The sequence below is a fragment of the Phocoena phocoena genome, chromosome 2 (genome assembly GCF_963924675.1).
Source record: "Phocoena phocoena chromosome 2, mPhoPho1.1, whole genome shotgun sequence".
NCBI lineage: Eukaryota > Metazoa > Chordata > Mammalia > Artiodactyla > Phocoenidae > Phocoena > Phocoena phocoena.
Window position 1 is genome coordinate 49,849,918 of NC_089220.1, and position 13,784 is coordinate 49,863,701.

A 13,784-nucleotide genomic window follows, 5' to 3' on the forward strand; every position below is an offset into this window, starting at 1 on the left:
TCCACTTAAAGCACTGTATGTAAAATATATAAAATTATATCTAGCATAATCTGTATCACTATCTTAAATGATAAAAGAAATTAATTTCTGCATATCCTGGTAAAAGTCTGTTGAACAAATTATAGTTTACTTGAGTTAACAATAGGTGAGAGTTATGGGAGGGTTTACCTATGAGTATATATTTTAAAAGCAGCATCTCGAACCCTTTCTTCACTTTGTATATTGCTTCTGTCTGTATTTACCTGATGAGGAGAAATACCACTTTAAATAAGTCAGCCTTAATGACATTTAAAATCAACATGAGTAACTTTTAAATGCCTTATAAATTTTACAAAATCATTTATTCTGCAGACTATTAGTTTTCAAAACTGGGATATACCTAACCCTAGCTATACACTAAGATTTTCCAGGCAATATAAGGGTACAGATATATTTAAGGGAATTAGTTTCTAGTCTAACCTTGTTTGTGTTGTTGCATTCTCTTCCAATTTTTCTTACACATTACTTCTTGTCATATTGAATTTTTCATTATGCATTGATCCAAGGTGTAAAAACCTCCAGGGTACCAGCCAGGGAAAAGAAAAAAAAAAAAAAGGATTGCTCCTGAAGGAGAGTTTATTGAGTGCAAAGCCAAAAGGGTTCCAAAAGCAGGGGATGGGGTGATTGTGTTAAAAACTCTCGGTAGTTGAAATGTCATATCTACCTTTGTCTTGTCATGTTTATCTAAAAATTAAGAAATGAGAAGTTTGTAACAAGGGTGAATATTACCTTTTTTAAAAAGTACTTCATCATTCATTGGACATTGTGGTAAAGGAGAGGGGAGGCTTGTAAAGTTCTCATACCTGCATGTTTTATGTTAGAAACAGAGGTTCTTCCAGATGCTTGCTGTATGTAAGACTGTGACATTAACATGTGTATTTCAAGTTAAGAATGATGTCAGACTTGTTGCAGAAATTTAGTCTGATCTGGCTATTTATTTTGACATTGAAGATTGGCTTTATCAATTAAGTTATATAACAGACATTTTTCATAAATTAAATGAGCTAAATCTGAAATTTATTTGATCATTGTTTGATGAAATATATTTAAATCACATCTACAATGTACCACATCCCCCAAAACACATTCTTTGTAACTACTTAAAACATTTTTAATAAAATTGACATAAAAATGTGTGAGACAGTACATAGCTTTTCAGCATTCCTTTAGGGTATGTGGATGCCAAAACTTTTGAAGAAAAGCTGAGAAGAATATTGTTAAAGTTATTTTAGCCATGAAAGATGAAATGTATATATTTAATTATCTGATAACTTAAAGGAGGAAAAAACTTGATTTACAGCACTTCAATTTCAATATAGAACATTCTTCCTGTTATAGTTTTGTTAGTCTGTATCTTGTATTCTGTTTTTGGGGCGGAGTGGGGGGCACACTGTGCAGCTCGTGGGTTCTTAGTTCCCCGACCAGGGATTGAACCCGGGGCTCCGGCAGTTAAAGTGCCAAGTCCTAACCACTGGACCTCCAGGGAATTCCCTGTAACTTGTATTCTTAAAATCTGCTTCTGTTAGGCACTACTGTTACATAACCTTGATATCAGAGATATACTGTTTTTTGTCTTTTTGCTTTGCAGTCCATTGCTGATGGTTTTAAAGAGGCAGTTCGTTATGTCCTTCCACGCCTTATGCTGGTGCCAGTATATCATTGTTGGCACTATTTTGAATTATTAAAGGTAAGATGAAAGCTTCCTGAGGCAAAAAAATAGTTGCATTTATGAGGCTTAAAACCTTTTTTTAAATCTGATGTTATTTTCCATACTTTTTATTCATAAAAGTAAAGTATCTTAAATGTCTCCCTTCTTTCCACAGACCATAGAGAAACACCTATATTTTTTATCTTCATATCATTTCCAAGTGGTAGATAGAGGAAAATGTATCTTTATCATTTGATAATATAAATTCACAAAGTAATAACATCATAAAAACGTTGACTTTTTAAAAATTATATTTTGGAGACACACAGCAACAATGGTTTAACTCTTATTTTATATAAGTAATTAATAACTTTTATGTATAGCATTGTTCTAAACTTCCATCTTGTTATAACTTGTCAAGAAAAACACTTTAAAGTTGACATCTTTTCCGCATGCAGTATGCAGTGTAATAGCTGGAAACCAAGCAACAAATTAAAAAATAAAATTATGGTAAAAGTTGAACTCTTTTTAAAGATCAGTACACGTAAAAATATATTGAATTCCTAAAGTTCTAATATGTAGTATAAACTTTATTATGATATATTATATACATAGAGAAAAGTATAAAAACATAAACATGTTTTATAATAAATAAATGTAATGCGTAAACACACCAGAGGTAAACCACTACCCTGACTTTAATGGTAATTACTTTTTTGCTTTTCTTTACTTTAACCACCTATGTGTATATCACTAGAAATATATGTAGCCTGTTTCTGAACTTTTTAATCAATTGGATCAAATTATATATATTATTTTGTGTCTTTTATCTTCTTTCAAAGTTATATTTGTATGATTCATTGATGTGGTTGTATGTTGTTCTAGTTTAATTTTCTTCCATTGTTTGAATAAACCATGATTTATTTATCCTTTCCTGGTTGAACAACAGTTTTTTTTTGTTTTTGTTTTTTTGTGGTACGCGGGCCTCTCACTGTTGCTGCCTCTCCCATTGCGGGGCACAGGCTCCAGATGCGCAGGCTCAGCGGCCATGGCTCACGGGCCCAGCCGCTCCGCGGCATCTGGGATCCTCCCGGACTGGGGCACGAACCCGTGTCCCCTGCATCGGCAGGCGGACTCTCAACCACTGCGCCACCAGGGAAGACCCTGAACAACAGTTTTTTGCTATTACTGATAACACTTGCTATGGACATTCTTTTTATATCTCTTGGTACACATGTGCATGCATTTTGTGTCTCTAGAGTATATACTCAGGGTTGGAATTGCTTGGTCATAGGGTGTGCATATTTTCAGATTTAATAGATGATGTCAAACAGTTTTCCAACGTGAGTTTTACAGTTTATACTCCTACCAGAATGCAGGTGATGTCTCTCTTTATGCATATTTTCATATTTTAAATTTTCTGTCATATGGTGTATTTATAATGGTATGCGGTGTTTTTAATTTGTATTTTCTTGATTATTAATGTGGTTGGGTATATGTTTATTGGCCTTTTCGATAACCTTTTATAGGGTTATTCAAGTCTTTTGCCACTGTAAATATCTTCTGTGACTTGTCTTTGCATTTCATATTTCTATTTGTTTTTCTTGTTGTGCATTAATTAAAACTTAGTATATTCCATATTTTTTCTAAGAGTTTAGTTTCACTGATGAGATCTATGTGTGTAGGCTTCGTACGACTAATACATTAGCAGCCCCAGATGTATATTTAGATTCCTAAAATTTTTTAGAGAATGTTCATGTCTAATTGTAAGTCCTATCATTAGTCAGAGTTGCCTTCTAATATTTGCCAACATTTAAAAATCCCAGCTTGACTATAATTGAAGCTTACTTTTTTCTCCTATCTGGATGATTGGTTTTTAAAATCTCTGAGATCTGAATCTAAAATCAGACATTGACTATGATGCCCTGACTCATCCTGAGGCCACAGCTACTTTTACTACCAATTAATTACTGGACTCCAAGTACTCTTAGCCATTGTGACTGGGACTAGTAGTTGGTCAGTTAATTAAAAATAAGGCAAAAAATCATAAAAAAGAAATATGCACATTTTATTTTAATAAATACATACACACAAAACCCCTACAAATGAACATTTATATGTATTTATATGCTAATCTGTTGACTTGGAGTAAAACTTTTTCTTTGAGTATGAATCTTGCTTAAGTACAAAAAGTATCTTCTATGATTTCTATTTTCCCTTTCTTTTAGATGGTACATAAACTTGAAGATGCTTGTAAAGCAATCTGAGTGCAGATATCTTTTAAGTATTTATAATTTTTCCAAATCTTTTATGATTATCTTCCCTATACCTTTTTTTTCTTTCTTTCTTTTCTTACTAGTCATGCATTTTATGCACATCATTGTATACATGTCAATCCCAATCACCCAAGTCATCCCACCCTCACCTCACCCACCACCACTTTCCCCCCTTGGTGTCCATACGTTTGTTCTCTACATCTGTGTCTCAATTTCTGCCCTGCAAACTGGTTTATCTGTACCATTTTTCTAGGTTCCACATACATGCGTTAATATACGATATTTGTTTTTCTCTTTCTGACTTACTTCACTCTGTATGACAGTCTCTGGATGAATCCACGTCACTACAAATGACCCAATTTCGTTCCTTTTCATGGCTGAGTAATATTCCATTGTATATATGTACCACATCTTCTTTATCCATTCGTCTGTTGATGGGCATTTAGGTTGCTTCCATGACCTGGCTATTGTAAATAGTGCTGCAGTGAACATTGGGGTGCATGTGTCTTTTTGAATTATGGTTTTCTCTGGGTATATGCCCAGTAGTGGGATTGCTGGGTCATACAGTAATTCTATTCTTAGTTCTTAAAGGAACTGCCATACTGTTCTCCATAGTGACTGTATCAATTTACATTCCCAGCAGCAGTGCAAGAGGGTTCCCTTTTCTCCACACCCTCTCCGGCATTTGTTGTTTGTAGATTTTCTGATGATGCCCATCCTAACTGGTGTGAGGTGATATCTCATTGTAGTTTTGATTTGCATTTCTCTAATAATTAGTGATGTTGAGCAGCTTTTCATGTGCTTCTTGGCCATCTGTATGTCTTCTTTGGAGAAATGTCTATTTAGGTCTTCTGCCCATTTTTGGATTGGGTTATTTGTTTTTTTAATATTGAGATGCATAAGCTGTTTATATATTTTGGAGATTAATCCTTTGTCCATTGATTCATTTGCAAATATTGTCTCCCATTCTGATGGTTGTCTTTTCATCTTGTTTATGGTTTCCTTTGCCGTGCAAAAGCTTTTAAGTTTCATTAGTCCCGTTTGTTTATTTTTGTTTTTATTTCCATTACTCTAGGAGGTGGATCAAAAAAGATCTTGCTGTGATTTATGTCAAAGAGTGTTCTTCCTATGTTTTCCTCTAAGAGTTTTATAGTGCCCGGTCTTACATTTAGGTCTCTAATCCATTTTGAGTTTATTTTTGTGTATGGTGTTAGGGAGTGTTCTAATTTCATTCTTGTACACATAGCTGTCCAGTTTTCCCAGCACCACTTATTGAAGAGACTGTCTTTTCTCCATTGTATATCCTTGCCTCCTTTGTCATAGATTAGTTGACCATAGGTGCGTGTTTGTGTTTTTTACATTTTTTTCCCTGTAATTGATTTCTAATCTCATAGCGTTGTGGTCAGAAAAGATGCTTGATATGATTTCAATTTTCTTAAATTTACTGAGGCTTGATTTGTGACCCAAGATGTGATCTATCCTGGAGAATGTTCTGTGTGCACTTGAGAAGAAAGTGTAATCTGCTGTTTTTGGATGGAATGTCCTATAAATATCAATTAAATCTATCTGGTCTATTGTATCATTTAAAGCTTGTGTTTCCTTTTTAATTTTCTGTTTGGATAATCTGTCCATTGGTGTAAGTGAGGTGTTAAAGTCCTCCACTATTATTGTGTTACTGTCGATTTCCTCTTTTAGAGCTGTTAGCAGTTGCCGTATGTATTGAGGTGCTTCTGTGTTGGGTGCATATATATTTATAATTGTTACATCTTCTTCTTGGATTGATCCCTTGATCATTACGGTGTCCTTCCTTGTCTCTTGTAACATTCTTTATTTTAAAGTCTTTTTTTTTTTTTTTGTGGTACACGGGCCTCTCACTGTTGTGGGCTTTCCCGTTGCGGAGCACAGGCTCCGGACACGCAGACTCAGTGGCCATGGCTCACGGGCCCAGCCGCTTCGTGGCATGTGGGATCTTCCTGGACCAGGGCACAAACCCGTGTCCCCTGCATCGGCAGGTGGACTCTCAACCACTGTGCCACCAGGGAAGCCCTAAAGTCTATTTTATCTGATATGAGTATTGCTACTCTAGCTTTCTTTTGATTTCCATTTGCATGGAATATCTTTTTCCATCTCCTCACTTTCTATCTATATGTGTCCCTAGGTCTGAAGTGGTTCTCTGGTAGGCAGCATATGTACAGGTCTTGTTTATGTATCCATTCAGCCAGTCTGTGTATTTTGGTTGGAGCATTTAATCCATTTACATTTAAGGTAATCATCAATATGTCTGTTCCTATGACCATTTTCTAAATTCTTTTGGGTTTGTTATTGTAGGTCTTTTCCTTCTCTTCTGTTTCCTGCCTTGCGAAGTTACTTTAGCTTTTGTTGTAAAGCTTGCTTGGTGCTTCTGAATTCCTTAGCTTTTGCTTGTCTGTAAAGCTTTTGATTTCTCCATCGAATCTGAATGAGATCCTTGCTAGGTAGAGTAATCTTGGTTGTAGGTTCTTCCCTTTCATTGATTTAAGTATATCATGCCACTGCCTTCTGGCTTGTAGAGTTTCTGCTGAGAAATCAGCTGTTAACCTTATGGGAGTTCCCCTGTGTGTTATTTGTCGTTTTTCCCTTGCTGCTTTCAATAACTTCTCTTTGTCTGTAATTTTTGCCAATTTGATTACTATGTGTCTCGGTGTGTTTCTCCTTGGGTTTATCCTGTGTGGGACTCTGTGCTTCCTGGACTTGGGTGGCTATTTCCTTTCCCGTGTTAGGGAAGTTTTCGACTATAATCTCTTCAAACATTTTCTCTGGTCCTTTCTCTCTCTCTCCTCCTTCTGGGACCCCTATAATGCGAATGTTGTTGTGTTTAATGTTGTCCCAGAGGTCTCTTAGGCTGTCTTCATTTCTTTTCATTCTTTTTTCTTTATTCTGTTCCGCAGCAGTGAATCCCACCATTCTGTCTTCCAGTTCACTTATCTGTTTTTCTGCCTCAGTTATTCTGCTATTGAGTCCTTCTAGTGTATTTTTCATTTCAGTTATTGTACTGTTCATCTCTGTTTGTTTGTTCTTTAATTCTTCTAGGTCTTTGTTAAACATTTCTTGCATCGTCTCAGTCTTTGCCTCCATTCTTTTTCTGAGGTCCTGGATCATCTTCACTATCATTATTCTGAATTCTTTTTCTGGATTTCATTTAGTAGTTTTTCTGGGGTTTTATCTTGTTCCTTCATCTGGTACATAGCCCCCTGCCTTTTCATCTTGTCTGTCTTTCTGTGAGTGTGGTTTTAGTTCCACAGGCTGCAGGATTGTAGTTCTTGCTTCTGCTATCTGCCCTCTGGTTGATGAGGCTATCTAAGAGGCTTGTGCAAGTTTCCTGATGGGAGGGACTGGTGGATGGTAGAGCTGGCTGTTGCTCTGGTGGGATTAAAACTTTAATCCCCTTGTCTGCTGATGGGTGGGGCTGGGTTCTGTCCCTGTTGGTTGTTTGGCCTGAGGTGACCCAACACTCGAGCCTACCTGGGCTCTTTGGTGGGACTAATGCCAGACTCTGGGAAGGCTCATGCTAAGGAGCACTTCCCAGAACTTCTGCTGCCAGTGTTCTTGTCCCTTGGTGAGCCACAGTTGCCCGCCGCCTCTGCAGGAGACCCTCCAACACTAGCAGGTAGGTCTGGTTCAGTCTCCTGTGGGGTCACTGCTCCTTCCCCTGGGTCCCGATGTGTGTGCCCTTCAAGAGTGGAGTCTCTGTTTCCCCCAGTCCTGCCAAAGTCCTGCAGTCAAATCCCAGTAGCCTTCAAAGTCTGATTCTCTAGGAATTCCTCCTCCCGTTTCCAGGCCCCCAGGTTGAGAAGCCTGACATGTGGCTCAGAACCTTCACTCCAGTGGGTGGACTTCTGTGGTATAATTGTTCTCCAGTTTGTGAGTCACCCACCCAGCGGTTATGAGATTTGATTTTATTGTGTTTGCACCCCTCCTACCGTCTCAGTGCAGCTTCTCCTTTGTCTTTGGAGGTGGGGTATCCTTTTTGGTGAGTTCCAGTGTCTTCCTGTCGATGATTGTTCAGCAGTTAGTTGTGATTCTGGTGTTCTTGCAAGAGGGAGTGAGAGCATGTCCTTCTACTCTGCCATCTTGAACCAATCTCCCTGTAGCTTTTAAAAAGACTTGCTTTAAAATTATTTGATTTGAGTTTTCATATAAATATTTTATACTCATATTTCTTTAACTTATATAGTAATTAAATAACATAATAGCATAAGCACAAGTGTCATACATGTTTGGAAACATGTACTACTGATTCTTGGTAAGTATATGACTCAATTAGTGGGATCAGAAGGACCTTATTCTAGAAGTATTCTAGAGAGTGACCCACTTATTTATAGCATTATTGTCCTGTGGGAATCAGTCTATATGTTATACAGTTGGAATAATCCATAGTCAGAAATACATTCATGTGAATTGTACATTTACTGCATTTCTCACACTGTCACATTTTACTTCCAATCAGTTCAAAGTAGTATAAGTGAAGACACGTTCTTAACATTTTTCATTGCCTAGAGTAAAAAAAATTGAGATATATACATGGTTAAAGGCACTGAAAATATTGGCATTTCTTTCTCAATTTTTGAGGCTTGGGGTGAGGAGAGTGAGGGTGATAAGTGGAAAAAATACCTGCAAACATCCTCAGATGTTACCCACCTTAAAGGGCTGTGTTTAAACTTATGCTCCATATTTTATTAGGAGGGCTACACTGGAAATTTCACTTATCTTTCCTTAATTACAGTTTTCTTACATGGGCAATATTAAGTTTGCTAATTAGTGATGTTTTATGAGTTATAATATCAATTTCCATGTATATACATATATTTATATATGTTAATTTATGTATGTATATTAAATTATTATATATGCATAAACAGTTATATTACACTTATAATGTTTAAACACAAAATTTTTAGAATACAGTATGTCAGGCACCTTGGTTATATGTTAAAATATATCTCAATATGAATTAACTTACTGTTTTCCCAAATAGAAAAGCCTTTGAAAAATGTAAGTGAATAATTGAATAGTTCCCAGAACTTAAAATTGCAGAGGAGTGTCTTGAGTGCTATATTGGCAGCGTTGGTGAATAAAGGATGCAATGGTAATGGTATATGACAAAACAAAAAAGAGAAGAAATACATTTAGCATCACGATGACGCTGTATACATGCGTGTACACACACACACAAGAAACAAAGTGTTTTGAAACACTACTTAGCATTTCATGCAGTATATTCATGTACTATATTCTGTTCTATTCTGTTTCTTTCATTTTTAAAAAAAGGATTCGTTCATGTCATAATTCAATAGATTATGACATGCATTTTGAAAAATACAAAATAAGGACTAATTCTAGACAGAAGCGAAGAGGATTATCACATGGTCAGATTAGAAACTGCTTTTTACTTTTATATCTGTTCTGACTGTTATACTGTTCCTTTTAATAACATTTTGTTTTTAATTGTGGTAAAGCATAACATGAAATTTACCATCTTAACAATTTTAAGTGTACGGTTCAGTAAACTTAAGTATATTGCTATACAGCCAGTGTTGGACACTTGGGTTGCTTCTACTTTTTGGCTTATGTAAATAATACTGCTACAGATATCGGTGAACAAATATGTCCTCGAGACTCTGCTTTCAATTCTTTTGGATATATACCCAGAAGTGGAATTGCTGGAGCATAGGGTAATTCTATTTTTAATTTTCTTTTTTTTTTTTTTTTTTTGCGGTACGCGGGCCTCTCACTGTTGTGGCCTCTCCCTGTTGCGGAGCACAGGCTCCGGACGCGCACGCTCAGCGGCCATGGCTCACGGGCCCAGCCGCTCCGCAGCATGTAGGATCCTCCCGAACCGGGGCACGAACCCATGTCCCCTGCATTGGCAGGCAGACTCTCAACCACTGCGCCACCAGGAAAGCCTCTGTTTTTAATTTTTTGAGGAATCACTGTACAATATTTCATAGCAGCTTTATACCATTTTATATTCCCACCAACAGCACACATGCATTCCAATTTCTCCATATCCTTGCCAGCACTTGTTATTTTCAGTATTTTTGTTTTTTGATAGTAGCCATCCTAATGGATGTGAGGTGGTAGCTCATTGTGGTTTTGACTTGCATTTCCCTATTAGAGACGGTGAGCATTTTTTCATTTGCTTGTTGGCCATTTGTATATCTTCTTTGGAGTAATGTCTGTTCAAGTCCTTTGCCCATTTTTAATTTGGGTTGTTTGTATTTTTGTGGTTGTATTATAGGAGTTCTTTATATATTCTGAATATTAGTACCTTATCAGATCTGTCATTTGTAAATACTCTCTCATTCTGTTGATTGCCTTTTTGTGATACTGTTTGGGCTCAAGTACTCATCCAAAGGAAATTTCATTTCACGTTGAACTTACTTTGGGATGAGAACCTATAAAAGAAGCCTCGACCAGTGTGACTTAAGGCTATCATATTCTTTTGGGAATAGAAAACGCAGTCCTGGAGCAGTTTTAAGCCAGTTTTAATTTGAAATGTCTGCCCCAGTCATATACCAAGGGAGATTTATTTGTGGACATAGTATTTAAATATTATTTGAGTTTTATTTCCCAGAATCAGAGTTTATGATAAGCAAGATAGAAAAACACAAAACAACTGCATAATGAGAAATTAGAGGATATCATATATAGTTTTCCTGAAATTATTTTACAGTATGTTGTTGGATTATTATTATTTTTTAAAATCCTTATTTATTTGTTTGTTTGCTTTATTTATTTATTTTTGGCTGTGTTGGGTCTTCGTTGCTGTGCGCAGGCTTTCTCCAGATGCAGCGAGCAGGGGCTACTCTTCGTTGCGGTGCGTGGCCTTCTCATTGCGGTCGCTTCTCTTGTTGCGGGGCACCAGCTCTAAGCGCGCAGGCTTCAGTAGTTGTGGCTCACGGGCTTAGTTGCTCCCCAGCATGTGGAATCTTCCTGGACCAGGGCGCAAACCCAGTGGATTCTTAACCACTGCACCACCAGGGAAGTCCTAGATTATTATTATTTATAGCAATACTTTAAAGTTCATTTTATAGGTAATAGGTTTCTTTTTTTCGCCTTTTCCAATTTAAGCCCCTCTGGGGTTAATCATAAACTACTTTCATTTTCTTTATTTTTCTCAGATAAATTTTAGATTTTTTCCTTAATATGTATTTCAATCCTTATGTAAGAGGAAGAAGAAATAACAAATTCATTTCCTGATTTATAAGTATCTTTATAATACACTCTTATATTCTAAGAAAAAAATCCGTGTTTATCCTTCTGTTACTAAGAACATACTGACTCTCACTTAGGAACTGATTTATTCAAAGCTAAGTAACATTCTTTTACTCTCTAACTCTGGTCATTCTCTGGAAATTTAGTAATGGAAAGAATAAAAATTCACCTCTCGAGAACTTAATCCATCTTAATTTAGTTTAAAGCTTAACAGGAAGACCTATTATTAATGACTTCAGTGAGGTTCATTGAGAAAGGTAAGCCAATATTTCAGTGAGACAATTGAAATTGCTTCTTTAGTAATACTTTTTTTTAACCTTTTACTTTGAAAAACATAGAAAAAATGTTACAAAAATGGTATAGTAAACTCCCTTCATCTCAATTTGCTAATGGTTAACATTATGTAACAATTACTCTGTCAGTTTCATTGCATTCCTGTGTGTGTGTAAATGTATTTATAACATCAAGAACTTGAGATAATGTCTATTTGGAAGAAATGTTCGGACTCTTGAAAAAAACGATGAGGAATATTTTACTGCATAATATTTACTCTTTCAGTACTGAAACATCATTCAAGGACATCTAAAGGAAGATAATACACATTTTAAAAGATCACATAAAGAAAAGTGATAGGTTTTAATGAGCTGAATTTCCCACCAAATTACTAAAATTCTATTTTTATGAAAATCTAGAGAGAAGTTTATTACTAACAAAAGAGAATTGATCACATATATTTCACATCTAAACTGAATTCCCAGCATAATGAATTTATTATAATTTCCCTTGCTTTAGGCACACATGTCTATAACAGATACAGCATTTTATAGAAATTCAAGAGAAGCATGGTAAGTATTTCAGTGACGTCTCATAAGAGTTAACAAAAAACTTACGTGACGTGCAGGGTACACATATACACAACTAAGGAGAATAATGATTATCAGTTAAGCAAGGAATGTATTCTTCAGTCAAATTCATAAGGTACTACACATTAATGAAAGATCACTTCCACTTTACTTAGTTTAAGCATATATTGTAAGGGCATTTATTCTCTTTGACCTCTTTTCCAAGGCACACTTACTTCATTTTATTTCTTAAAGTGTGTAATTACCCAGTTTGTTTTTAAGGTAGAGGGGATCTCCTTTAACTCGCGTTCACCAGATTTTGTCATAGTTCAGTATTTTGCATAATTGTGTTTTGTGTCATTGGAGAGAGGCGGTGTAGTAGTATGGCAAAAAGCCTGGACCCTGGAGTCAAAGTTCCTGGGTTTGAATATAGACTCTGCCACTTACCTTGGGTGTCTCAGTTTCTTCATCTGTGACATGTGTATAATAATAGTACCTATCTTACAGAGTTGTAACAGACATTATATAAGCTAATGCATAAAAAGCATACACAGAATAAGAACTTAATAAATGTTCATTGTTGTTATTTGTCTGAACACTTAACAAAATAATAAGTACTTATACATAATATATACTTATACTCTTTCTGATTACCCTATTGGGTACTTACCATGTGTGGGTACTGTACTAAAAATGAATAAAATATATCCCCAAGCTTTAAGGAGTTCATGGTTTAGTAAAGAAGATGAACATCAGACAAATAATGGCATTATAATAAGTGCGTAATAGAAGTAGTTCTGTGGGATTACTGAGTCAGGAGTAACTAACCTCTGTCTAGGAAAGTTAGAAAAAAATGTATGAGTGTTGGGTATGCAGAGGTTTATCCTACTATTCTGGTGTGTTGGTGTTATTTAATTGGGGGAGCCATAAAAGGCAAATGCTGAGGAACTACTACAGATTAAAAGAGACAGAAGAAACATGATAGCTAAGTACACACTGACTGGATCCTGTATTGGGGGGGAATTGCACTAAAGGACAGGATTGGGACATTAACTAAATTGGATATGCACTGTAAATTAGATTACAGAACATTACTAAAGTTAAATTTCCTGAAGTTGATCACTATAAAAGAATTTTTGTTCTAAGACACATTGCTGAAATATCAAAGGAGTAAAGGGGAATAACACTATTTGAGAGTAGTTTGTGATATATTTGAATTTTCCTGATATTTCGAAAACAATCTCAGAACCATTTAGCAATGGTTCACCTTCCTCAGCAAGGAACTGAGAGGACTGTATCACAATCTACTCTCAGATAGTTCAGGGGGAAAATGCACATACACTCACACACAGAATGATGAAGCCTATGTGGCAAAGTGTTAAAAACTGGTGACTCAGGGCTTCTCTGGTGGTACAGTGGTTAAGAATCCGCCTGCCAATGCAGGGGACATGGGTTTGAGCCCTGGTCCGGGAAGATCCCACATGCTGTGGAGCAACTAAGCCCGTGCGCCACAACTACTGAGCCTGCGCTCTAGAGCCCGCGAGCCACAACTACTGAGCCCACGTGCTGCAACTACTGCAGCCCACGCGCCTAGAGCCTGTGCTCCTCAACAAGAGACGCCACCACAATGAAAAGCCCGCACACTGCAAGGAAGAGTAGCCCCCGCTGGCCGCAACCAGAGAAAGCCCGCATGCAGCAGAGAAGACCCAACGCAGCCAAAAATAA

At 36.5% G+C, this 13,784-nt stretch overlaps 1 protein-coding gene across 2 annotated transcripts in view; it reads left to right on the forward strand.

Moving 5' to 3' along the window:
- SOS2 (SOS Ras/Rho guanine nucleotide exchange factor 2) overlaps window positions 1-13,784 on the forward strand; it is a 97,823-nt gene that overhangs the window by 48,386 nt on the left and 35,653 nt on the right. The window contains exon 8 of one of the 2 annotated variants that reach the window (XM_065871318.1): window positions 1,628-1,726. The exons of the other annotated variant lie outside the window; for it this stretch is intronic. Within the exon in view, the coding sequence (XP_065727390.1) occupies window positions 1,628-1,726 (99 nt within the window). The remainder of the gene's footprint in view (window positions 1-1,627; window positions 1,727-13,784) is intronic. 2 annotated transcript variants of the gene reach the window in all.